The 23,999-nt window shown below is 39.4% G+C and overlaps 1 protein-coding gene across 5 annotated transcripts in view; it reads left to right on the top strand.

The window, feature by feature from the left end:
* Positions 1 to 23,999, top strand: part of Pisd (phosphatidylserine decarboxylase) — a 114,911-nt gene that overhangs the window by 11,697 nt on the left and 79,215 nt on the right. For 3 of the 5 annotated variants that reach the window (XM_077796038.1, XM_026408901.2, XM_077796035.1), the window contains exon 3: positions 3,032 to 3,207. The exons of the other annotated variants lie outside the window; for them this stretch is intronic. In XM_077796038.1, coding sequence (XP_077652164.1) covers positions 3,032 to 3,207 — 176 coding nt within the window. The remainder of the gene's footprint in view (positions 1 to 3,031; positions 3,208 to 23,999) is intronic. 5 annotated transcript variants of the gene reach the window in all.

The following is a 23,999-nucleotide window of genomic DNA, read 5'->3' as shown; positions in this document are numbered from 1 at the left end:
ACCCCCCCAGTTCTTTTTTTTTTTTTTTTTTTTTGGTAGAGCTGGGGATTGAACCCAGGGTCTTGTGAGTGCTGGGCAAACACTTTACCAACTGAGCTATATCCCCAGCCCCCTATTTTTTTTTTTTTAAATATTTTTCCAAATATGTGGCTTGTAATTTCTTTTTTATTTATTTATTTATTTATTTATTTATTTTTGAGAGAGAGAGAGAGAGAGAATTTTTTTAATATTTATTTTTTAGTTCTCGGTGGACACAACATCTTTGTTTGTATGTGGTGCTGAGGATCAAACACGGGCCGCATGCATGCCAGGCGAGCGCGCTACAGCTTGAGCCACATCCCCAGCCCCGCCCCCTATTTTCTTGCTTTTTGACAAGTCTTTTCTTCAGAGGTACAATATTTAGTTGCTTTGCTTATAGGTTTATCTCTCTTACAATAGCAGATTTTCCTCCTCCTTTTTCTTTTTTTGTACCAGTGATTAAAACTAGAGGCACTTAACCGATTAGCCACATCCTCAAGTCCTTTTTATTTTTTATTTTGAGACAGGGTCATGCTAAATTGCTTAGGGCCTCTCTGTGTTGCTGAGGCCAGCTTTGAACTTAGAATCCTCCTGCCTCAGTCTCCCAAGCCACTGGGATTATAGGCATGCACCACTGTGCCTAGCTTCCTTTTTTTTTTTTTTTTTAAGACAAAATCATATTCCATTGTGTATTGAAATAAAACAGCTATTGAGACATAATTCATATATCATATGCCCTTTTAAATGTATAATTCAGTGGTATTTTCAGACTTATATGAACATCACCACTTGCCCATTTCCCCGCACCCATAAAAGACCTTTATCTGTTAAGCTGCGGTGCCCCATTTCTCCCTACTCCCAGACTTTGGTAAGCACTAGCCTACTTTATGTCTACAAATTTGCCTATTCTGGACATTTCACATAAACAGAATCATACAGATTACAGCCATTTTGTTTCATGGCACAGGGGATGCTCTTGGGTGCCCTATTATTATTGTTATGCCCTGTTACACCCAGGGGTGCTCAATTATTGAGCTACGTCCCCAATCCTTAGTTTTTTATTTTGAGACAGGGTCTAAGTTACCTAGGCTGGCCTTGAACTTGCAATCCCCTTATCTCAGCCTCCTAAATTGCTGGGATTAGAGGCATGTGCCAGATTAAAACTTGGATTCTCCTGCCTCAGCCTCCCAAGTTGTTGGGATTGTGCTCAATTTAGTATGCAGCCTTGTATGGCTGGTTTCTTTCACATGTTTTTAAGGTTCATACTGTAGCTGTATCATTACTTCATTTCTTTTTATTTGTAAATGGAATATCATTTACAATATCATGGCCATTCCACGTTTTATTTCTCTGTTCCAATCAATTGAAGGGCATTTGTTTTGTTTTTGTTTTTTCATTTTGCTATTATGAATAGTGGTGCTAAATGAACATTTATGTACAGTTTTTTTAAAAATTAGTTGTTGATGGACCTTTATTTTATTTATTTGTATGTGGTGCTGAGAATTGAACCCTCATGCATGCTAGGCAAGCGTGCTACCAGTGAGCCACAACCTCAGCCCAGGTACAAGTTTTTTTACGATTGTATTTTGTTTTCGGTTTTGTTGGGCATACATCTAAGAGTGGACTTATTGGGCCATATGGTAACTTTTTTTGTTTGTTTTTTTTTTTTTGCTGTGCTGGGGATTGAACTGGAAACTTTATGTTTAACATTTTGAGAAACTGCAAACTGGTTTTCAAAGTGGCTGTCCCTTTTTACATTCACTCCAGCAGTGTTTGAGGGTTCTAGTTTCTCCACATCTTTTCCAATATTTATCTTTTTTATCATAGCTATCTTGGTGTGAAGTGTATCTTGTGTTTTTATTTGTATTTCCCTGACTGCTAGTGATGTTATCTTGGTTTGCTAGGGCTGTTGTAGCAGAGTGCTGCAAACAGCAGAAATATATTGTCTTGCATTTGTAGAAGCTAAAAGTCTTAAGATTAAACGTCAACAGGGTTGCTTCCTTGTGGGCTGTAAGGGAGAATCCGTTCCATGCATCTCACCTAACTTATGATTTGCTGACTGTTTTCAACGTTCCTTGCTTATAGATCACTCTGATCTCTTCCTTCATCTTTATTCTCCCTGTGTACATGTCTTTTTTCAAATTTCCCCACCATGTGAGGATACCATTCATATTTGATTCAGACCTACCCTGACAACCTTACTTGTAACTTCATAACCTCTATAAAGACCCTTTCTCCAACATTACATTCTGAGCTTTTAGGGGATAAGGACTTTAGCATATAAATTTTGGTGAGTCACAATTCAACCCTAAACAGATGTTGGACATATTTTCTTGTGCTTATTGACCATTCATGAATCTTTGGTGAAATGCCTGTTTAAATCCTGTATACATTTTTAAACTGGGTTGTATTTTTTTATGTATGTGGTGCTGGGCATCAAATCCAGGACCTGGTACATGCTAGGAAAGTACTTTACACTGGGTTACTTCCCCAACCCCAGGTTATTCATTTTTTTTTTTTTTATTATTGAATTGTAAGAACTTATGAGATTTTATATTTCACAATACCAGTGCCTGATCAGAATTGGGCCTATCTTGTAAAAGGAAGCTCTAGAGCCCTGGGTAAGAGTCTTAGACCTACTGGAAGCCAGCTCAGCAACCTTGATTAGTTTCTGGATCTCTTTGAGATTCTGTGTTTTTTGTCTTAAATTCTGTGACTGTAGTGGGAGTGAAGGTGCATTGTTGTTCCACAGAAACAATGCCTGTCTTTTTCTTTTACCAATTGATATACTTTAGAGACAGAAGACTCTCAATATTGATGCAGGGTTGCACCTACCTGTCAGATATCTTATGAGTTCAGTTATCTTTACTGTGTGAGGCCTTCTGAAATGCATTGACTTTTCCTGGCTCTCTGGTGTGTGCTGGGTTTGCATGACTTTTTCCTATTCCTGTTTCCTAGTCTCAAAATTTTTTTCTGTTTCTCTCTTTTTTTTTTTTTTTTTTTGTTGTTACAGATACCAGAAAAGTTCACACTGCCACTGCCCGAACCTTATTCCGGTTGCGCCCCTTGCCTATTCTGTTAGCAACAGGAAGTGGTTATGTAGGGTACCGGCAGTATGAAAAATATAGGGAGCGAGAGCTTGAGAAGCTGGGACTGGAGATTCCACCCAAACTTGCCGGTAACTGGGAGGTAGGAATAAGGTGGGACCACCTACAGGTCTCATCCAGCACAGCTGTCTGTTGCTTTCTAAATTGCCCCAAAGTTGAAATATTTGAATAAGTCAAATTTGCTTTCTTGGAGCTCATGACTCCAGTGGGTTTTGGCCAAATATAGGAGTCATACCTTTGGTCTCATGTCCGGTTTCTCTTTAGTTTCTGCCCTACTCCTGCTGTCTTCAAGGGCCAAGTAGAAATTTTTTGCTGTTGAAATCCTCAATGTTTATGTCTTACATTGGTGCTGACATCCTGACTATTCTACTGTTTTTGCACTTCTTGGTCTGAGGAGGGTGGACTTTTGTGATGTGGATTAGTTCTCAGGAACCAGACTGAAATAATCAGATTCCATTATTATTGCTCAGAATGCTCTCCACCAATCATACTCGAATAACAGGAACAATCTGCACTGTTGTTGAACCTTGTGTCCTATATAATGAACTGTCTTATTCATCTCTGCTTTATGAACAGACACTCTAATATTGAAATTTAGCATAAAGGTGGAAGTTTAAAAACTGCCTTCTTGCCAGATGCAGTGGTGCATGCCTGTAATCCCAGTGGCTCGGGAGGCTGAGGCAGGAACTTTGCGAGTTCAAAACCAGTCTCAGCCAAAGTGAGGCATTAAGTAACTGAATGAGACACTATTTCTAAAAAAAATCAAAATAGGCCTGGGGATATAGCTCAGTGGTTGAAATGCCCCTGAGTTCAATCCTCAGTACTCCCCAACCCCACCAAAAAAATTGCCTTCTCTGCATCCTTAATTTAACAAAAGAAAAATCTAAAATATCAAAGAACCAATAATAGGTCCCAATAACGCAGACAAAAGAGGGAGTAAAAATTGAAGCTTTCTGGTATTTGAAAGGGAATAGTGCATTTGGATCTTCTCTTGAACCACTTCATATTGTTGTTCCAGCTCCATTGAATCCAGTCAAATAGGACCTACAGCAACAGGGTGTCAGAATCCTGATGCCAAGTCCCAGTCAGTATCCTTTGTAGCTATGTGAAATTGAACATGTCACTTTCTGTCTGGTTCTCTTTGTCTTTAACTATAAAAAAGCAGATTGTATTGGAACATGACTCTGAGGTGCCTTCCAGCTTCAACACAGGTTCTCTTGAAATCGTTTTTAATCAGGTATGGTGGCATATGCTTGTAATCCCAGACTTGGGAAGTTGAAGCAGGAGGATTGCAAATTTGAATCCAGCCTCAGCAATTTAGAAGACCCCCACCAACTTAGTGAAACCCTGTCTCAAAATAAAAAAAATAAAAGGTCTAGGGATTCTCAGTGGTAAAAGGCCCCTGGGTTCAAGCCCCAGTACCAACTCCCTGCCAAAAAAAATGGAAGTTTTGTTGCCATTTGTATTGCATGCTATACAGTAGACTTCCTCCCAAAATTCTCTTTTGGATTTTGGTTTTGAATATTTTTCTCCAATAGAATTCAGTATAAGAATTTTACTTGTGTTGTGTTGTGTTTTGTAGGGAAGAGATACCCATGGGCACTTAACTACTGAGCTACCTCCCAGCTTTTTATCTGAGACATGGTTTTAGCAAGTTGCTTAGTGCCTTGCTAAGTTGCTGAGGCTGATCTCAAACTTGTGATCTTCCTGCCTCAGTCTTTAAGTCACTGGGATTACAGGCATACACCACCACATCCGGCTCACTTATGTTTTGAATCCTGTGAAACTGACTTAGTCAGCTGGCCATTCAGATTCATATTGTAGCAGTTACATTAGGAGATATCTGTCTGTAGTTCTCCCCTTTGCCCATGTGCCTATACCATTGGTCTGTTCATATAACCTTGGACTTTATAATAATTACCTCAGATCAAAAAAAAAAAAGTTTTCTGGTAGTATATCACAGAAACCTTTTTATAAAGGTAATTTTGACATATGTGAGTCATACTTTCAAAATGTGCTGCTTTGTCTCCTACGATCTTGGCAGTTTCCTTCTTAAGTATATCATTCTCCATTAAACTAATAAAGTAAATGTAATGTAAACATGGGTAGTACAATACTGTGATTGTCTGACACCATGCAAATGTCAGACCCAAGCTGGTCTCTTTGACCACAGACATTTGTTATGTAGACTCTTCCTGTAATGAGCTTGTGTATTTTCAGGAAATTCCCATTCATTTCAAAGGTATTCCAAGAAAATTTAAATTTGGAAGAAATCTGCTTCCAAAAATCATAAGAGCCCAGTACCAATAGTTTTTAGCATTTACTCTTTGTATAATTGGGACTGCTGCCATACTAATTTGATATGCACAAAATGATTATTTGTAAAAAGGGCAGGGTGAATTATCTCATAAGGTCTAGGGCTGGACAGTGACAGGAGACTCTGGAGTGGAGTGGCATCATGCAGTGTGAGGTCTCAAACCCATCTATTGTTAAAGAACTGGGCTTAAGTTAGATATTGTTCCTTTGTTTGAGTAACATGGTCATAGGACCACTCCTGGATTTTTTTTTTTTTTTTTTAGAGAGAGAGAGAATTTTTAATATTTATTTTTTAGTTCTCGGCGGACACAACATCTTTGTTGGTATGTGGTGCTGAGGATCGAACCTGGGCCGCACGCATGCCAGACGAGCGCGCTACCGCCTGAGCCACATTCCCAGCCCCACTCCTGGATTTTTTAAGTAAGACTCAGGCTTTTCATTTTGGAAAGAGGAAATGGTCTGGACTCAGAGTTGACTTTATAAGATTTTAGGAGAGGCAGCAGGTTGAGAAGGAGAAACCTTAATTGGCAGTTGTGAGTTGAGTCGTAGTCCCTTCCCCACTCCATCTAATCACTGTCATTGCAAATGAAAAATAGATTTTCCAGATCTGACTGACCATCAGTCATTGGGGAATTTTAAAAATAATGAGTTCTATAATTTCACCCCTGGAGGTTTAGAAAAGGTAAACAAGCCTCTAAATCTGTGGTGTGGGGTGTGTGTGTGTGTGTGTGTGTGTGTGTGTGTTTTGTGTATGTATTGTGGTATTAGGGATTAAACCTACTGAGCTCAACCTCACCCCCCTTTTTTGAGACAGGACCTTGATAAATTGCTGAGGCTGGCCTCAAATTTGTGATTCTGCCTCAGCATCCCTAATTGCTAGGATTACAGGAGTGTGCCACTCCATCTGGCTTAATTTTTGTTTTGAATGAAATAGTTTTTAAAATTGTAAAGTACTCATATAAAAATTTAAATAGTAGAGAAGAGATTATTTACTAATGCCATTCTCATTCTCCAGAGCAAGCAAGCATTTTTAATATTTCTTACATATCTCTCTGTAAAACCTCTCCTTTTTTTAATTTAAAGTTGATTTGATTTTTAAAAAATGATCTTTACTGAGCTAGGGATGTAAAAAGTCAGTGATCCAGCACTTGCCTAGCATGATTAAGGCCCTGAGTTCAATCTCTAGCACTATAAGAAAAAGAAAAATTATGAAGACATTTTTTTAGTTTGAAACTGGGTCTTGCTAGATTGCCCAGACTGGCCTTGAATTTGCCATCATCCAGTCTTAGTATTCTGAGTGTCTGGGATTTCAGGCATGCTATCATGCTGTGCCTAAATATATCGTTTTTGATAAACGTATATAACTGTAGAGCCACTGCCACTGCCACATTCAAGATATTTGCCCCTTTTCGAAAAAATCAGTGTCTCTGCACATGGGTTCAGACAACCACTGAACCACTTTCTGTCACAATACATTTGTCTTTTAACAATTTTATATATATGAAATCATACAGTAAACTCTTTTATACATGGTTTATTTCACTGAGAATAATGTTTTGGAGATCCATGTTATTGCATGTATTGGGTTTTCATTCCTTGGTGCTGGGTAGTATGGGTGCTTCTTGACTTTTGATGAAATTGCATCTTGATAAAGTTGTCAAAAATTTTAAAAAATGCATTTATTATACCTAATCTATTGAACATCATAGTTTAGCAACACAGTACACTATAGATTATCAGTTGTTTACTTGTGATTTCATGGCTGACTGGGACATGCAATTTGATGCCACTGCCCAGCATCCTGAGAGAGTATTTTAATACATATTGTTAGGCCAGGAAAAGATGATTGTTCAAAATATGAAGTATGGGGCTGGGGTTATGGCTCAGTGGTAGAGCACTCGCCTAGCATGTGCGAGGCCCTGGGTTTGATCCTCAGCACCACATAAAAGTAAATAAATAAAATAAAGGTATTGTGTCCAGCTACAACTAAAAATTAAATATTTTAAAAAATATGAAGTATGTTTTTCAATGAATGTGTCAGTAACACTTTTGCACCATTGTAAAGTCAGAGCATCAAAATGTGGGACTGTCTGTATTCTGTTTGTCAGATACACCGTAAATTTTTTTTTTGAGACGGTCTCACTAAGTTGTGTAGCACCTCATTAAATGCTGAGGCTGGCCTTGAACTACTTGTTATCCTCCTGCATCTGCCTCCTGAATTGCTGGGATTACAGGTGTGCACTACTCTGCCTGGCTACTACAAGTTATTTTTAATCCTCCATGTTGGGGGGATACTTAGTTTAATTGCAACTTTTGCCTATTATATATACAGTAAATTTAGTGTGAACATTTGTGTATAAGTCTTGAAAATTTGTTAAATTTGTTTAGTTTCTCTTACGTTGCCTAAAGAAAAATTACTGGGTCATAATATAAGTGTGTATTTAACTTTATAAGAAATTGCCAAATTGTGGAAGTAGTTGTACCATTTTGCATTCCCATTTCAATATATTTGAATTCTGTGTTCTTGCTAGTCTAATTAACTTACTAGTTATGTTAGATTTTTAGTAGAAATTTCATTGTACATACTCTGTTTTTCATTGAAAGTCTCAAGTTGTTTTATGACTTCCGTTTTTCTATTTATGATCATGTTTTCCATTAAATTTTTGAACATATCATGGCTATTTATATAGCTCTCTCATACATCCTTTTCTCCTAATGTCACTGTCTTCTGTCATTTCTGGGTCTGTTTTTATTGCTCTCCTCCCCCCACCACCCCACCACAGTGCTGGGGATTAAGCCTAGGGCCTTGTACATGCTAGATAAGCACTCTACCACTAAGCCACATCCACCAGCCCTACTAATTTGTCACTCCCCCCACCCTTGGTTATCAGTCACATTTTCTTCTTTCTTCTAATACCTAATCATTTTGATTCAGTGATTTAAATTGTGAGGTTTTTATTTTTGTGTGCTTTTTACTGAAAGTTCGGTCCTTGTCCCTGATGCCAATCCAATAATGAGGACACAGTTTTGAGAAAAAGGGAAAAGAAGGTTTATTGCTTTCTAGCAGAGGACAATCACAGGGGACTCCTGTCCCAAAGGCTATGATTCTGCCCATCAGCAGGAACAGGGAGCTTTTATAGAGGTGATTCAAAGAAAATGAGATTAGGGAGGAGAGATCAGGGAGAAGAAGATTGGGAAAAAGAAAAAAAAAATGTAAGTTTCAAAGCCACAAGGAATATAGTCAAAGCATCCAGTAAACCCCTCTTACATTCTGAGTTTTGTTGTTTTCCTTCAGGGTGTTGGACTTTATTCTGACAGGCAGTTAATTTATTTGTGTATCATTTTGATCCTTTTAAAGCTTCATTAGGACAGATTTAGAGTAATCTTTACTTTGGTCTAGTTTGGCCCTACTACTGAGGACCCTTCTTGCATCTCTACTAAGTGAGCATTCAGTGAGGACTTTCCATTCCGATTGGTTGAAATGTAGATGTTTTCTGGTCCTGTGTGAGCTTGGGAGAGTGTAAGGTTTAGTGCTCTAAGAATTTTTTTTCAACATTGTGGAATTTAACTGTATATACACAACTTAGTTTTCATCAAGATGTTGCCAAAAGGTCAGTCCTTAACCCTGATGCCAATCCAATAACAAGGACATGATTTTGAGAAAAGTTACATTTAAAAAACCATTGTTTTGGGCTGAGGTCGTGGCTCAGTGGTAGAGCACTTGCCTAGCAAGTGCAAGGCCCTGGATTCGATCCTCAGCACCACGTATAAATAAATAAAATAAAAGTATTGTGTCCAATTTCAACTAAAAATTAAAAAAAAAAAAACATTGTTTTTCCTTTTAAATGTCCATGTAGGACTATGCTCTTAGGCTATGCTCTCCTGCCAGGTGTTAAAGACCAAGTTGGTCAAAACTGACCTTGTTCCTATCTATTCTTAAGAGTCAGCTGAGATTCCTCAGAGATCACTCATGGGCACTTGTACAAAGTCTCCTGGTTCTTTTAGCATTTTTCTATCAGTGGTGCCACTTGTCAGAATAGGTCAGGTTTGACTGACCATATGTGGCTTCTCTTGGAAGTATCAAGGACATTTCCCTCTTCAATGATCCTCCTCTTTGCAGAATGTGCTCTGGTTGGCTTCCTGTTCTCTAGGGTCCTCTCCATCTCCCTGATAAGTAGATCGGGTGACTCAACTAGAGTTGCAGGGCCGAGAGAGGACTGCCGTCATTCTTTGGGTCCTGGCTGACTGTAGAGGGCAAGGGCCAAAATGTCAGCTGCTTTTTCCTTGGTCCTTTCATTTCTTGACTTTGGTCTCCAAGTTTTTGTTTTTAAACACCCAGCAAGCCAGTTTCAACAGGCTTAAAGAGGGAATGACTTCAATATCTATAATTTTACATTATCCCTTTTATTTAATTGGGGTCAGTGTTAGTGCTGGAAGTCAGTATTGTATAGTATCATATAGTGTCTGTCCTGTAGGTGATGGCTTATTATCTCAAATTAACCAGTTTCTTTCTTTCTTTCTTTTTTTTTTTTTAAGAAGCAGTACCTTTGCAAAACACTAACAGGCAACAGTTATAAAGTTTACAAGGAAAATGCAAAATGAAGAGCAAAAACATATTCAGTTTGTGTAATAGCTATGAACAAAGAGAAAAATCTTTACTTAGTTATACATTATATCCCCTGTTTGAAATCAAAATAATCTTTACAACAAAAAAATCAGTCTTTTGAACACAACTTTAAATGAGCTGAAGTCTAGCTTATTTTGGAGCCATTCTAACATGGAGTAAGGAGGGAGGCAGAGCCTTATTTCAGGTAAGGGAGAGGGGCTTTTCACAATTAATACAATACAGCATTACACCTGAAATTTGAATTACAGACAAGCTAAGTTCAGAGAGCTTTTAACTTTTTTTTTGTGGAAAAAGTGGCAGAATGGTTCCATGTTTTACAGTGTCACCTTTAAACAGATCAGGCTTTCCTTAATACCTTCCAAAAATACATTTAAATTTCAATTCCAGTGTGAAGAGTAACACAAAATTGAATATATAACTTATTGACATCAGGTTACTTTATCCAGGTATAAAACATCAAATGACATGAACAAATACCAACCAAATTTGTTATTTTTATTGGAGACCTTTGCTACACATAATTTTAGTTTGGAGAACAGCCTGGCTCTCCTAAGTTTTACATTTATCTTAAGTTGAATTTTTAAAGTACAATTTAGAATCTGGAGTGTACAATAATAATAGTCACAGGTCTGCATGGGTTGATAAAAATCTAAGAATAGCCTTAAATCTCTTATACATTTAAGAAACAGTGTTCATCATCAGAAATTGACTTTAGGAAACAGTGTTCATCATCAGAAATTGACTTTAGGAAACAGTGTTCATCATAAGAAATTGACTTAATCAAAGCAAACAGGTATAAGACAGGTCTTCAAATGACAGTGTGGCCCTTCTATGTCAGATACAATGTAAAAAAGAGCACTTATTGGTTATCTTGCCAGTAGCATTACATAAACTTTCATTTTATAAACATTTACATAACTCTTAGACAAGGCTTAGAAAGAGAGTTCTCAGATACATACGTATACCTAGTCACCTATATTTAGAGTGTCAACTATATTGTTATAACCTAAATAACAGTTGTTTGTTTAACCAGTTACAAAGTAATCATTTAAGACTTTAAAACAGGTACAAATTCTAATTACTAACAAATGTAAGAAAATTATCTCAGTAGATAAGAGCATATCAATGTTTCAAGCTTTGCTTCATATCAGTACATTAAAGTTCAAGTAACTTTGTGCTTATTATAGCCAATTTAATCATAAACACAAATTTTTTGAGATTTACCTTCCACAAACCTTCTGTGACATACTTAGACATTCACAACTTTACATCCTTAGTTTTGTATTCTTTCATCTTGGAATTTAGCCCCAGAATATTACTTTACTCAGATAAAATACTTTCTCATCCAGAAACATTTCTTTTGCCTTCTGATTTTCCATACTAAAATATATTTTTTATACCTATAACTTTCTTTTATCTTTTCAAGTTTTGGATCCTTTCTTAAATTCACATTCTGAAACAGACCTTATGAATGTTATCTGTGCATTTAATTTACACAAGTTATTTTATCCCAGGAAAGGGTTGGACAATCCAACATATACAAAAAACAAACAAACAAACAAAAACCCTATACTTTTTTCTCCCAGGTTGCATTCAAGGTGTTGGAGCACAGGAAATTTTTGAGCCTGACCTGTCTCCATTATCATTATCACAGTGCCATCAACTTTAAGTGAGTTCCCCACTGTTATTTGTATCCAGAGGCTCCTTTGTGGCCTTTTTTCTTACACTAGGCATATTGACATGCAATGGAGGTGACTCTTTCTATCCTTTTCTTTAGATTTCCTTGAGATCTTTTTGCAGCAGCTGCCTACAAACACAGGTTGTTCTATTTTCTGTCTTTTTCTTTTCTGTGTGCAATTATTTATTCTGCCAATCTCCCCAGGCATTTAGTTTGATGGGATACTATTATAGCAAGAATTGCTTTGTCCCAGTGGTGAATATTCCCTGGCCAATTGGGGTCTCCTGTCAGATCTTAAAAAGAGAGACCATTTCTGTCCCCAGGTCATAAATTGATAGTGCTGGAACCTACTGTCACATCCTTTGTGGACAATAGCCTTCACTTCCCAGGAGCAAAAGAGGCTGGAAGGCAGGGCAGAGTCCAGGTTCTCTTTGGCCATTTTTCTACAGCCCAAGCAGCTTTTGGGTTTTTTTTTTTTTTCTTCCCCCAGTTTAGGGCTAGTGTCCTTGACACAGTGAGATGATTGCAGCTGCCTGGGGCCAGGCTGAGAAACAGTGCTGGGACTGCTAGCACTGGGTTTAAAATAGTTAATCCTTTCTTTTGGTGTCCTGCTGTCCTTGCACATCAGAGGCAGTGCCTTTTGACACCTTCAGCTTTGTTTTTGATGGTTCAGATCCCTTATCATGCAAATGCATAAATGTGGTACATACAGAATCTATTTCATATGCTTTAACCCTTACAAACCAATTTCAGAGATTGTATAATAATCCAGAGAAACCCTTTTCCTCTTAGAAAGGCTTATTTCTATAGGTGGCCCATGCAGCCAAGATCTGTCTCCTCAAGAGACTAGCAGTAAGTTCAATGCAGCATGGCCCATATCTTAAAGGGCCAGTAACTGACCAAAAAAAAAAAAAAAAAAAACAGACAAGAGGATCATCCATATCAGGGCCGACAGATGGGAACCTTTAAAACAGACAGACCTTGCACATACAAATTTCTTCCACTCACTTTACCCTTTTGCAGACCAACTACAACTGCAAGATTATATTATATTGTAGAAATCTGCTTGAAAGCCACATCATTACAGTACAACATTATCTTAGGCAGACTTACAGGTGGCCCTTTCTTCAACTCATTTTACTTCTGACAGACCAACTCCAATTGCAAGATTGTACATAAAAGAAACAGAGACAACTCCCAAACTATGGCCAACAGATGGGAACCTTTAAATTGACCAGCCAAGATCTTTCCTAAGAGACTACCCATAGAATCAGTGTAGTACTGGCCATGTCTTAAAAGGGGCAGTAGCAGATACAAACAAAACAGACAACCAGAGGGGATTCCCAAACCATGGCCAACAGACAGGAACCTTTAAAACAGACAGACCAGACAGGGGAAAATCCCAAGTTCCAAACTCTCACTTAACAGTGACTTCTACACCTGTGGCACCATGGATGTCCCCACAAAGGGGAACCAGATGTGTAGAATCAAGGGTTTCTATGTGCACACGGGGAAGCATACTCAGGGGCTAAAGTTGTCACGACTTTCCTGAGTTCAGTTTCCTTTTTCTCAAAGTCGAGCAACTGATGGAGCAACTTGTGCAGTTCAGGAAGAGAAGGTGGGAGTTCCCCGAAGCAGAAAGAGCTTTGGCAGCTGCTAGGGAACCTTTACCCTTTTGCAGAACAACTACAAGGTTGGTCCTTCAGTCCCTCCCTTTACTCACAGAAACAGCTCCTCTGGTTCTGTCCAAGGCAGACTCACACCGTTTCCAAATTTCTCCAGTGTCAGCTCTCAACAAACTCACCAGCCATCTTGTATCCTCAGCATGGAAGTGGGGTTCCATGGAGAGCCAGACCTGCCCAAGAAAGCAGGAGCAGGGGCTGCTCTCGGATACAATCTAGGTCGCCAGATTTGTTGCTGAAATCTCTGTTTTTGTTCCTGATGCCAATCCATTAACGAGGACATGATTTTGAGAAAATTGAAAAAGAAGGTTTATTGCTTTGCTAGCAATAAACATTGTTAGCAATAAATATTGCTTTGTTAGGGAACTCCTATCTTGAGAGGCTGTGATTCTGCCCGTCTGCAGGATCAGGGAGCTTTTTATAGAGGTGATTCAGAGAAAATGAGGTTGCGGAGAGAGATCAGGAAGGAGAAGATCAGGAAAAAGATCGGGTAGGAGAATGTCATGGAGATGAAGGTTGGGAACAAGAAAAAAAACTAAGTTTCAAAGTCACAAGGGATAGTCAAAGCATCAAGTGAATCCCTGTTACAAGGAGACTCAGGAACTCCCCTTGAAAATTTATGGATATTACTTTCTCCACATAACTCCCTCCTTTCTGATCTCTACATTAAATAATCTAGCTCTTTATTGGTGTGAAGTCACCTGGGTTTTATTACTGACATGCAGGAATCATTTTAGCAGGAACTCATGGGAGAACCTGTATTATGTATTGGGAATGATTGCTTATAGAAACTGTTACCACCCAGTTAAATATCATTTGCCCCCATGTCTTATAGTCATAATACACCATGTTGGCCTCCTGATCTGTGCTTTGAATTCCTGTAGGCCAAGGTTGAATTATGCATGCTTCAGGCTTCCAGAAAGTCCTTTATCAAACCTTGGTTTGTTGATGATAGTGTCTCCTTGTTTATTGGACAAAAGGCAAAAAGATGCTAGGAGGACAGGGAAGACATGCTTTGTGCCCAGAGGACACATTAACATGAAACCTGGGATTGGAAGGCCATGAAAGTGATGACTGATAATCCCTGGAGAGTAAAGTTAGAGGTGAAAAACATGGGGACCACTCTCCCTTACTTCACTTCTGTTGCCCACTGTTAGTCTTTATTACCTCTGTTTTATGAGCATAGGTGTCTCTTTGTCCATTTGTCCCTCTATTTCTTCCTTCTTCTCATTACCTTCTCCTGTCACTTTGCCATTTGTTCTGACTAATGGCATTCTCTCTTGCCCTCCATAGAAACATTTTCCAAAATATTTTGGTGAAGTATACCCATCAGAGTTTTGGGGATACTTCTTTCTCTTTGCCAGTGCCATCTCTTCATTTCAACACCCCATCCTAATCCCCTTGGTAAGATATACTGTCATAGCTCTAGCTGTTGTAGCCAAATAATACAGACTAGGTGGCTTAAACAACAGAAATTTATTTTCTTACAGTTTGGAGGCTGGCAGTTCAAGATCAGGGTGCTAGCATAGTTGTGCTCCAGTAAGAGCACCTTCCTGGCTTACAGATTGTTGCTTCCTATGTCCTCTCATGGTTGAGGGCAGGGTTTGGGGGAGGGGGCACCCTCAGTCTCTCTGGTGTCTCTCTTCTTTTAAAGGCACTTAATTCCATCTTGAGAACCCTACCCTTACAGCGTCATTAAACCCTTAGAGGCCCCATTTTTAAGTGTACAATTCAGCAACATTAAATACAGTCAGTGTTTTTGTAGCCATTACCACTACTCACTTCTAGGATTTTTTCGTCATCCTAATCAGAAATTCTGTACCCACTAAATAATACTACCCATTCTGCCCTATCCCAGTCCCTGGTAAGTATTGTTCTACTTTGAGTCACTATGAACTTGCCTATTTTAGGTACCTCATATAAGTGAATCATAAAATATTTTTCCCTTTGCTTCTGGCTTCTTTCACTTAGTATAATATTTTCAAGGTTCATCCTTGTTCATCTGTGGATAAGCTTGTATCAGAATTCCATTTCTTTTTCTGGTTGAACAGTATTCTGTTGTATGTATATACCACATTTGATTTATCTGTTCATCTGGATATTAATGAATTGGTAGTAGTTAATGGATTTGGCTTATTTCTGAGTATGGTGAATGATTCTTCTGTGAAACTGCTTAAGTCCCTGCTTTCAATTCTTTTGAGTTGGGGCTGGGGATGTGGCTCAAGCGGTAGCGCGCTCACCTGGCATGCGTGCGGCCCGGGTTCGATCCTCAGCACCACATACCAACAAGAATGTTGTGTCCGCCGAGAACTAGAAAATAAATATTGAAAATTCTCTCTCTCTCTCTCTCTCTCTCTCTCCCCTCTCTCTTTAAAAAAAAAAAAAAAAAAAAAAAAAAAATTCTTTTGAGTTAATACTAAAAGTGGAATTGCTAGATTATATGATAATTCTGTTTAACTTGTCAAGGAACTGCAGAACTTTTCCAAGCATCTGTACCATTTTACATTCCTACCAGCAATGCACAAACTTCCAGTTTTCTGTAAGCTAACCAGTTTTTGGTAATAGTTATCTTTAGAGATATGAAGTGGTATCTAATTGTTCTTTATTTTCATTTTCCTCATACTCATTGGCTATTTATTTATAGTAGCTCCCCTCTTTTTTAACTTTCTGAAATTGTACCTGCAGTCAACTGTGGTCTACAATTAAACAAACAATTCCAGAAATAAACAATTCATGTTTTTAATAACTTTCACTAGAATATATCAATATAATTGTTCTATTTTGTTATTAGTATTGCTGGTAATCTCTTTTACTTTTCCTAACTTAAAAGTTAAACTTTTATCATAGGTATGCAGGTATAAGAAAAAACATTGTCAGGGTATGTTGGTGCATACCTGTAATCACAGCTACTTGGCAGGCTGAGGCAGGAGGATCACAAGTTTGAGGCCAACTTTGGCAACTTAGAGCCTGTCTCAAATAGAATTAAAAAGGGCTGGAGGGCTGGGATTGTGGCTCAGCGGTAAAGCACTCGCCTAGCATGTGTGAGGCCCTGGGTTCAATCCTTAGCACCACATAAAAATAAATAAATAAATAAAGAGATTGTGTCCACTACAACTAAAAATAAATAAAAAGTTTAAAAAGTTGGGGGGGGTGCTGGAGATGTATCTCAGTGGTGAACTGCCCCCCAGTGTACTCCCTAGTACTGTAAGAAAGAAAACAGAACAACTTGGTATATATAAGGTTTGATACTCCCCTTGGTTTTAGACATTGTTGGGGGAGGGTCTTGGATAAAGGGGCACCTCGTAACTTCTTCAGAGAAATGTCTATTCAAGTCCTTTGCACATTTTAAAATTGGATTTTTAATGTTGAGTTATAGGAATTATTTATATGTTCTGGATGTCCATCCCTTAACAAATACATGGTTTGCAGATATTTCTTCCATTCTGTGGGTTGTCTTTCACTCTCTTGATAATATCCTTGGGTGCATGAAGGTTTTAAATTTTGTTGAAGTTCAGTTTTTGTGTCTTTTCTTTTGTTGCCTATGCTTTGGTGTCACCTATATTTTCTTCTAAGAGTTTTATAGTGTAAGATCTTATGTTTAGGACTTTGATCCATTTTGAGCTAATTTTGAATATGGTGTAAGGGAACGGCCCAACTTCTGCATGTAGATGTCCAATTTTCTCATCACCATTTGTTTTAAGATTGTCGTTTCTCCATTGACTGGTTTCAGTGCCCTTGTGGAAATCAACCTCTGTGTTAGTAAGTTTTTTTGTTGCTGTGACCAAAATACCCAACAGATACAAATTAGAGGAGGAAAAGTTTATTTTGGCATATAGTTCCAGAGGTTTAGTCCATGGTTGGCTGAGGCCATTGCTTTGAGCCCAAGATAAGGTGACTCATCATGCCGGAAGGGTGTGGTAGAGGAAAGCTGCTCAGGATGTGGCTGTTAAGAAGTCGACAGAGCAAAGTGGGAAGGAGCCATAGGGAAGATGAACCCTTCCAGGGCACATCCTCAGTGACCCACCTCCTCCAGCCATGCCCCACCTGCATACAGTTATCTAGTCAGTCCATTCAAATTAGGATAGACTGATTAGGTTACAGCTTTCATAATCTAATCATTTCACCTTAGACTATTTCTGCATGAACATAGGAGCTTTTGAGGAACACCTGATATCCAAACCATAACAACCTCATTCTCTTTTATATATATTTTGGGTGGGTACTGGGTATTGAATTTAGGGCACTCGACCACTGAGCCACATCCCCAGCCATATTTTGTATTTTTTTTAAATTTAGAGACAGTCTCACTGATCACTGAGTTGCTTACCGCCTCTCCATTGGCTGAAGCTGGCTTTGAACTCGTGATCCTCCTGCTTCATCCTCCTGAGCCACTGGGATTACAGGCATGTGCCACCACATCAGGCTCTCTTTCATATTTATTTGTTTTTGTTACCAGGGATTGAACCCAAAGGCACTTAACGCTGAACCACATCCCAGCTCTTTTTAATTTTTAGTTTGAGACAGGGTCTCTCTAAGTTTCAAGGCCCAAGTTGCTGAAGCTGGCTTTGACCTTGTGATTCTCCTGCCTCAGCCTCCATACCACTATACCTGGTTTGTTCTCTTTTAAATGAAAAAGATGTTATAACAGTGTGACAGAATGTTGAGAAAGAGAGTGCCGCAAACTGCCCGGCCCCCAAACTGCCCGGCCCCGGGGCCGGCTGAGTCCCGCTCCTGCTGCCGAGCACTGCCTGCGGCACCCCTGCTGAGCGATTCCCTGCTGAGCTGTCAGTGCACGCGGGCTTGCAATCTTGCAACCCGGTTGGGCACAAAAACACAAGCCAGTCAAACTGAGACAAAGTTTTATTTAGAGAGAGGCCGTGTGCGTCCCCTAACAGGTGGGTCCCCCACGTGTGTGTTCTACCTGAGCCGGGGGGGCTTCCACTTCCCCCGGAACACCCTCCTACCATCCTTTTCCAGCCAATGGGAACTCTCCCATTACAAGAGTGACATGAGTAACCTGAGTCCTGAAATGGGCCCAGCTAAACAGCATGAGTCCAATTACCATATGAATGTGAATTGCTGGCTGGCAGTCATTAAATCCAAAGGTGCCTATATCAATATTTTTGCTGTGGCTCCTAACAGAGAGGACAGTTTTATGATTCCCACCTCTTCTGTGATTAGTTAATCATGAATTTTATTTTTCATGTGTTAATTTCCTGTCTTTGTCTTTAATTTTAAATGGATACAGCTATTTTTAAATCTTGCCTTTTTTTCTGTATACATGTTGCACTATAGGATTATTTTACCATACTGCATAACTTGTGTGTGTGTGTGTGTGTGTGTGTGTGTGTGTGTGTGTGTGTGTGTGTGTGTAATATATATATTGTTTTTAGCCTTACTGGGGATTGAACCCAGGATGCGCTACCAGTAAGTCACATCCCCAGCTCTTTATATTTTTGATTTTAGGACAAGATCTCACAAAGTTGCCATGGCTTACCTTGAACTTGCAGGCCTCCTGCCTTAGTCTTCTGGGTTGCTGGGATAATAGGCCTGCATCACTGTAATTGGTCTGTATTTATAATACTTTAAAGTGGTTCTACCATCACAAGTCAGTTCTGTTGTACTGGTGCATTTTTCCACGATGAATAATGTTGCAGAGCACTTCTTTGTACATAAGACCTTTTCTTCATGGAGAGTGCCTAGGTACAGAATTGTCCCATGACACTTTTTTATAGTTTTCAGCATGCATTTGGCTGCTAAAGTAATGATGCTGGTCTGGATGATAACCAGTGCACGCCTATAATCCCAGCAGTTTAGGAAGCGGAGGCAGGAGGATCACGAATTCAAAGCCAGCCTCAGCAACTTAGCCGAGACCCTGCCTCTAAATAAAAGGCCTGAGGATATGGCTCAGTGGTCTGATTCCTGGTACTAAAAATAATAATAATCGTAATAATGTCTGTGTAGTTGGTATTGTTTTATACTATGTGAACCATACTGGATATTTGCAAAACACAAGTTGTCATAGATGAGCATGATTTCCTTTCTTGAATTTGCTTGTTCATTTACCACATCTTTGAGTTCCTTCCATGTATCAGACCCTGTTGAGATGTTGGGGATCCACTCATAAACAGAATCAGTGCTTTTCTTATTAGTGGGTGAGACACAAGAAACAGACTCATAGGTACGTCAAATGGTTGAAATGCCTTGAGGAAAACTTAAAACAGGTAAAGGGCACAGATTCCCCAGGCTGAGGTACGGATGATGCTACTTATTGAAGCTTTCAGGGAAGAAACACCTTGAGTGGAGAGCCAACAGTTTGCATTGATGGATTGGATGGAGAGAGAAGGAGAGAAATGGAAAATGATTCAAGCTTGAGTAGGTGGAAGAGTGGAGTAGCTAATTATTGAAAGCTGTGTAGGAAATGGAGAGCATTAAGGGTCTAGTTCCTTCATACAGTTCCTGTTTTGCTTGTCTTTAAATATGAATTCCACTTAAACATTTTTACATGTTTATTCTGTTTATATTGGCTCATTTACGAAGTGTCATTTGTAAATTTTTGCCCATATATCTGATTTATATTATAGTCTTTTTTCCCCTTAGATATCTTTGAATATTAAAGTCATTTTGAGCTTTATTTTAGTTAATGCTTTAGATCCATAATTTTTAGCTTTTGGAGTTTTGAGCATCTCTTTAAGAGTTGGACAAAAATTGTGGACTCTCTTCCTTCCAAAAAAAAAAAAAAAGTGCCCGAAGAAAATTTGGCTTATAATTTTAGGGGCCTCAGATCCCTCAAACTCATGTATATCCCAGTTAAGAATCATTAGTTTAGATGAAACTTAAATAAATGCTTTTTAAACCAAGGTTTTTGTTTTTGTTTTTTACAAATTCATGTGACTAGATGAAATCATGCTTAGAAGTTGCTCCTTGATCTTCTCAGTGTGTTAGTCAGCTTTCCATCACTGTGGCAAATGCCTGAGAAAATTTATAAGAGAAAAGGTTTATTTTGGCTCATAGTTTTAAAAGTTCCATTTTATGGTCAGTTGAATCCATTGCTTTGTGGCCTCTGATGTGGTGCCAGGTGGCAATAGCTGAGAGCACTTGGCAGAGCACTTGGCTCACCTCATGGTCATGGAGTAAAAGGAAGAGAAAAGGGCCTGGGTTCCCGCTATATCCCTTAAGGGGCATGTCCCTAAGGACGTAAAGACCTCCCACTAGTCCCCACATCTTGAAGGCTTCATCATTTCCCCGTAGCATTATACTTGGGACTAAACCTAATTTACCACATGGACCTTAGGGGGTCAGTTATTTACATTATAGCAGTCAGCGTGTTCCTTTTAGTTCCTTCTAGTTCAGTCTTTGACTTAGCCTGGTAGCATCCATCAGTGGGCAGAGGTGATTTTCTGAAGGGCATTGAGGAACCTCTTGAGAGAGGACTTCAAGGACTACTGAGAAGTTGTATAGAGGAGATTCTTCCAGGAGTTTCTTTGCAGGAATTCATGATGCCCTGAAACTATCCTGGATTCATTACTGAAGTAAACAAGTTCCTTTGGGTTACACAGGATTGACTGCCTTTTGGCCCTTGGCTCAGGTAGGAGGGCCATTGGCACAGGTGTGCTTGCAGCAGGCTGTGTTCTACATTTATGTGGTAGTTGTGATTTCAGATATACTATACCTTTGTCCCCCAAAGTCATGAAAATATCTAGCAACTAAATGGAATATTACCTGTTGCCTCTTTTTCTCAAGTTGACAAATTTGTTTTACTTTTTTTTTTTAAGATTATAGCCCAATTTGTTTTTTTTTTGTTTTGTTTTGTTTTGTTTTTGGTACTGGGAATTAAACCCAGAAGTGCTGAACCACTGAGCCATAGTCCCAGCTCTTTTTTAATTTTTTTATTTTGAGACATCTTTTTTTTAAAGCATACTTTTTTTTAACCTTTTATTTATTTATTTTTATGTGGTGCTGAGGAGCGAACCCAGTGCCTCATGTTCTAGGCAAGCACTCTGTTATTGATTCACACACAACCCCAGCCCTGAGACATCTTCTTAATAAGTTGTTTGGGCTAGCTTTGAACTTGTGATCCTCCTGCCTCACGCGGGAGCCACTGGGATTCCAGTTGTGCACCACCACACCTAGCTGTGCCCCTGCTTTTGGTTACAAAATATATAACTGAAATATCCAACTTACCTATGGGTTTGGTTCTTGTTTACATTCTGGTAGTCGGGACCTGAACTGGATTCTGAGAAAGGATAGGGCAGATACCTGTGGTGGGGAGTGAGGGAGCATGCAGGGCTTCCCTGCATCTCTTGGGGCAGCTTTATCATTTCCTAGCCATGGTCTTCATAGCTAGCCAGTGGGCATTTTTCTACTTTCCCTGTCTGTCTCCACCCTTTGCTTCCAGTGCCTCATGGCATTTGTTGGACACTTCCCCTACTTCATGCAATTATATGGGGCAAAGATGAGTTTTCCATGGGGCAGAGACTTGGCAGTAGGAGTGGCCATCCAGACTTTCCAGCAGGTGAGGGATTCTTTGAACCCACCCTACATTCTTTGGGCCTGAGCTGTGCCTAGTCAGAGGCAGCCCTGAGTTACTTTGTGTTGCCTCTGCCCTGTGAACCTCAGTGTCAGGCAAGGATGCCCCTCGCCCCCAAATTATTATTTACTATTAGGAATTGAACCCGGGGTACTTTACCATTAAGCTACATCCCAGCCCCTCATTTTTCCCCCCACATTTTAAATTGGTACATTATAGTTGCACATAATGGAATTTGTTGTCACATATTCAAACATATAGACAATATAATGAAATAATTTCATCAACTATATTCCCCAATATTTCCCCTTTATATCCCCAGCTCCTTAAGGGAGGACTCTTAATCCTTGGGTGCTGGCAGGCCGGAGGCAAGGGACTGCATTTCTGAAATACATCTCTGCCTGGGTAGTCACAGAGCAGACTCTCCTATATTACCAGTTTGGAAGACAGAGGAGCCTGGCTGCAGGCACAGACCTTGCCCAGCTTGCATCTCCTTCTGTAAAGGCAGGGTGGCCTCTTGGTCTGAATGGGGCTGAAAGCCTTGTTTCTAGAAGATTGTGAATTCTTCCTTCCTTGCCATTCAGTCTATGTGTTATTTTCACAAATACTCTGAGACAGAAATTTGAGCCAGATCTTGTAACTTGTAGGGAATGAAGACTTTTCACTGGATTAAAGATGGCAAGTGTTGGATAAGGGGAAAGGGACACTTTATCCCTCAAAAATCTTGATTGAAAACTTTACATTAGACTGAATAATAATCAAAATGGAAAAGAGAATTGTGCTTTTACCATAAAGATGATTTGTGTGTGTGTTTCTTCTTTGCTCTATAAAATGGGGGGTGGGGGAATTCTCAGGTTCTTCTGTCACCAGTTGTGGCCATGGTCATCACAGGAATAAAGTAGCAAATGCTGTGAGCCTGAATTTAAGCACTTGAATGAGGCGCTCAGGCTATCACTCCCATGGGTTTCTGCAGATAAAGTACAAAGGAGGGGCCCATTTAGAGTGTCCTGAGACCAGGGTTATATTAAGACATGACTGTTAGCGGTTTAGGGCTTGGTGTCTGCATCTGTAGTTCTAGGCTGAAGCAGGTGGATCATTTGGGCTCTGGAGTTCAGGCCAATCTGACGTAACATAGGGAGACCCCATTCCAAAAACAAAAAATGAAAGTTTAGAGTCCATGAGAAATGTTCAGTGGCAATTATGTGCTGCCTTAAAAAGGGTAAACAGAAAAACTTCCTAAGTGTTTTTTTAATTAGAAGGGTATAAGGTTTGGAGTTCTTATGTAACATTATGTGTCAGGTGTGTTGGTTGGGTGCACAGCAGTGCAATGTGGTGAGTCCTGGGATTTCCTGTTAACCTCTAGGTGACCTGAGTTCTACACAGGATAAAATCTGGTGACAAACTCCCTTTGATCCCATTTCAGAGTTGGGAGACATCCTTCTTCAGTGACTACTTGATCAAAGAACAGAAGCACCTGTGGTGGGAAAGCTGGGCTGATGGGAATGGGGTGAGGGGACTTTGGAGAAGAAAAGAGTGAGAATGCTCTCTGCCACCAGATAGAAGTCACATCCCAGTTCCATGGGTCTTTACAATCTCCAAGCCTTGCTGGCCCTGGAGATGACTTAAGAAAGATGTGAGGTACTTCATTTGCAAAGCCAGCCCCAATTGGCAACTGACCTCTCCTTTCAGCCATGAGGGGTTGGGCATTCAGGGCTTAATGAATCTGGGTTGAGTGGCTAGTAAATGAACAGTTTATAGTTTAGTCCTAAGTTCTTGTACTTATGGCAACCACAGTGGTACTGTGGGGTACATTGAGAACAGGTCCCAAGTGTCCTGCCTCCCCTCAGATCAGGAGAATTCCCATGTACACATTGTGGTCTTGGGTTTTCTGATATGTAATTTAGACTTTTTTTCTGTGGTTTAAACAAAGTCTTTCATCTTTTAAAATTATAAACACTTTTAAATGGAGTAGAAAAGTTGAGAGAATAAGTTACCTGCATATGTAACCACCTCGATTGAACAGTTGTAAATGTTTTATTAG

Source organism: Urocitellus parryii, chromosome 3 (assembly GCF_045843805.1).
Source record: "Urocitellus parryii isolate mUroPar1 chromosome 3, mUroPar1.hap1, whole genome shotgun sequence".
Lineage (NCBI taxonomy): Eukaryota > Metazoa > Chordata > Mammalia > Rodentia > Sciuridae > Urocitellus > Urocitellus parryii.
The sequence above is the reverse complement of the archived record's forward strand: the minus strand, read 5'-3'. Positions and strand labels throughout refer to the sequence as shown.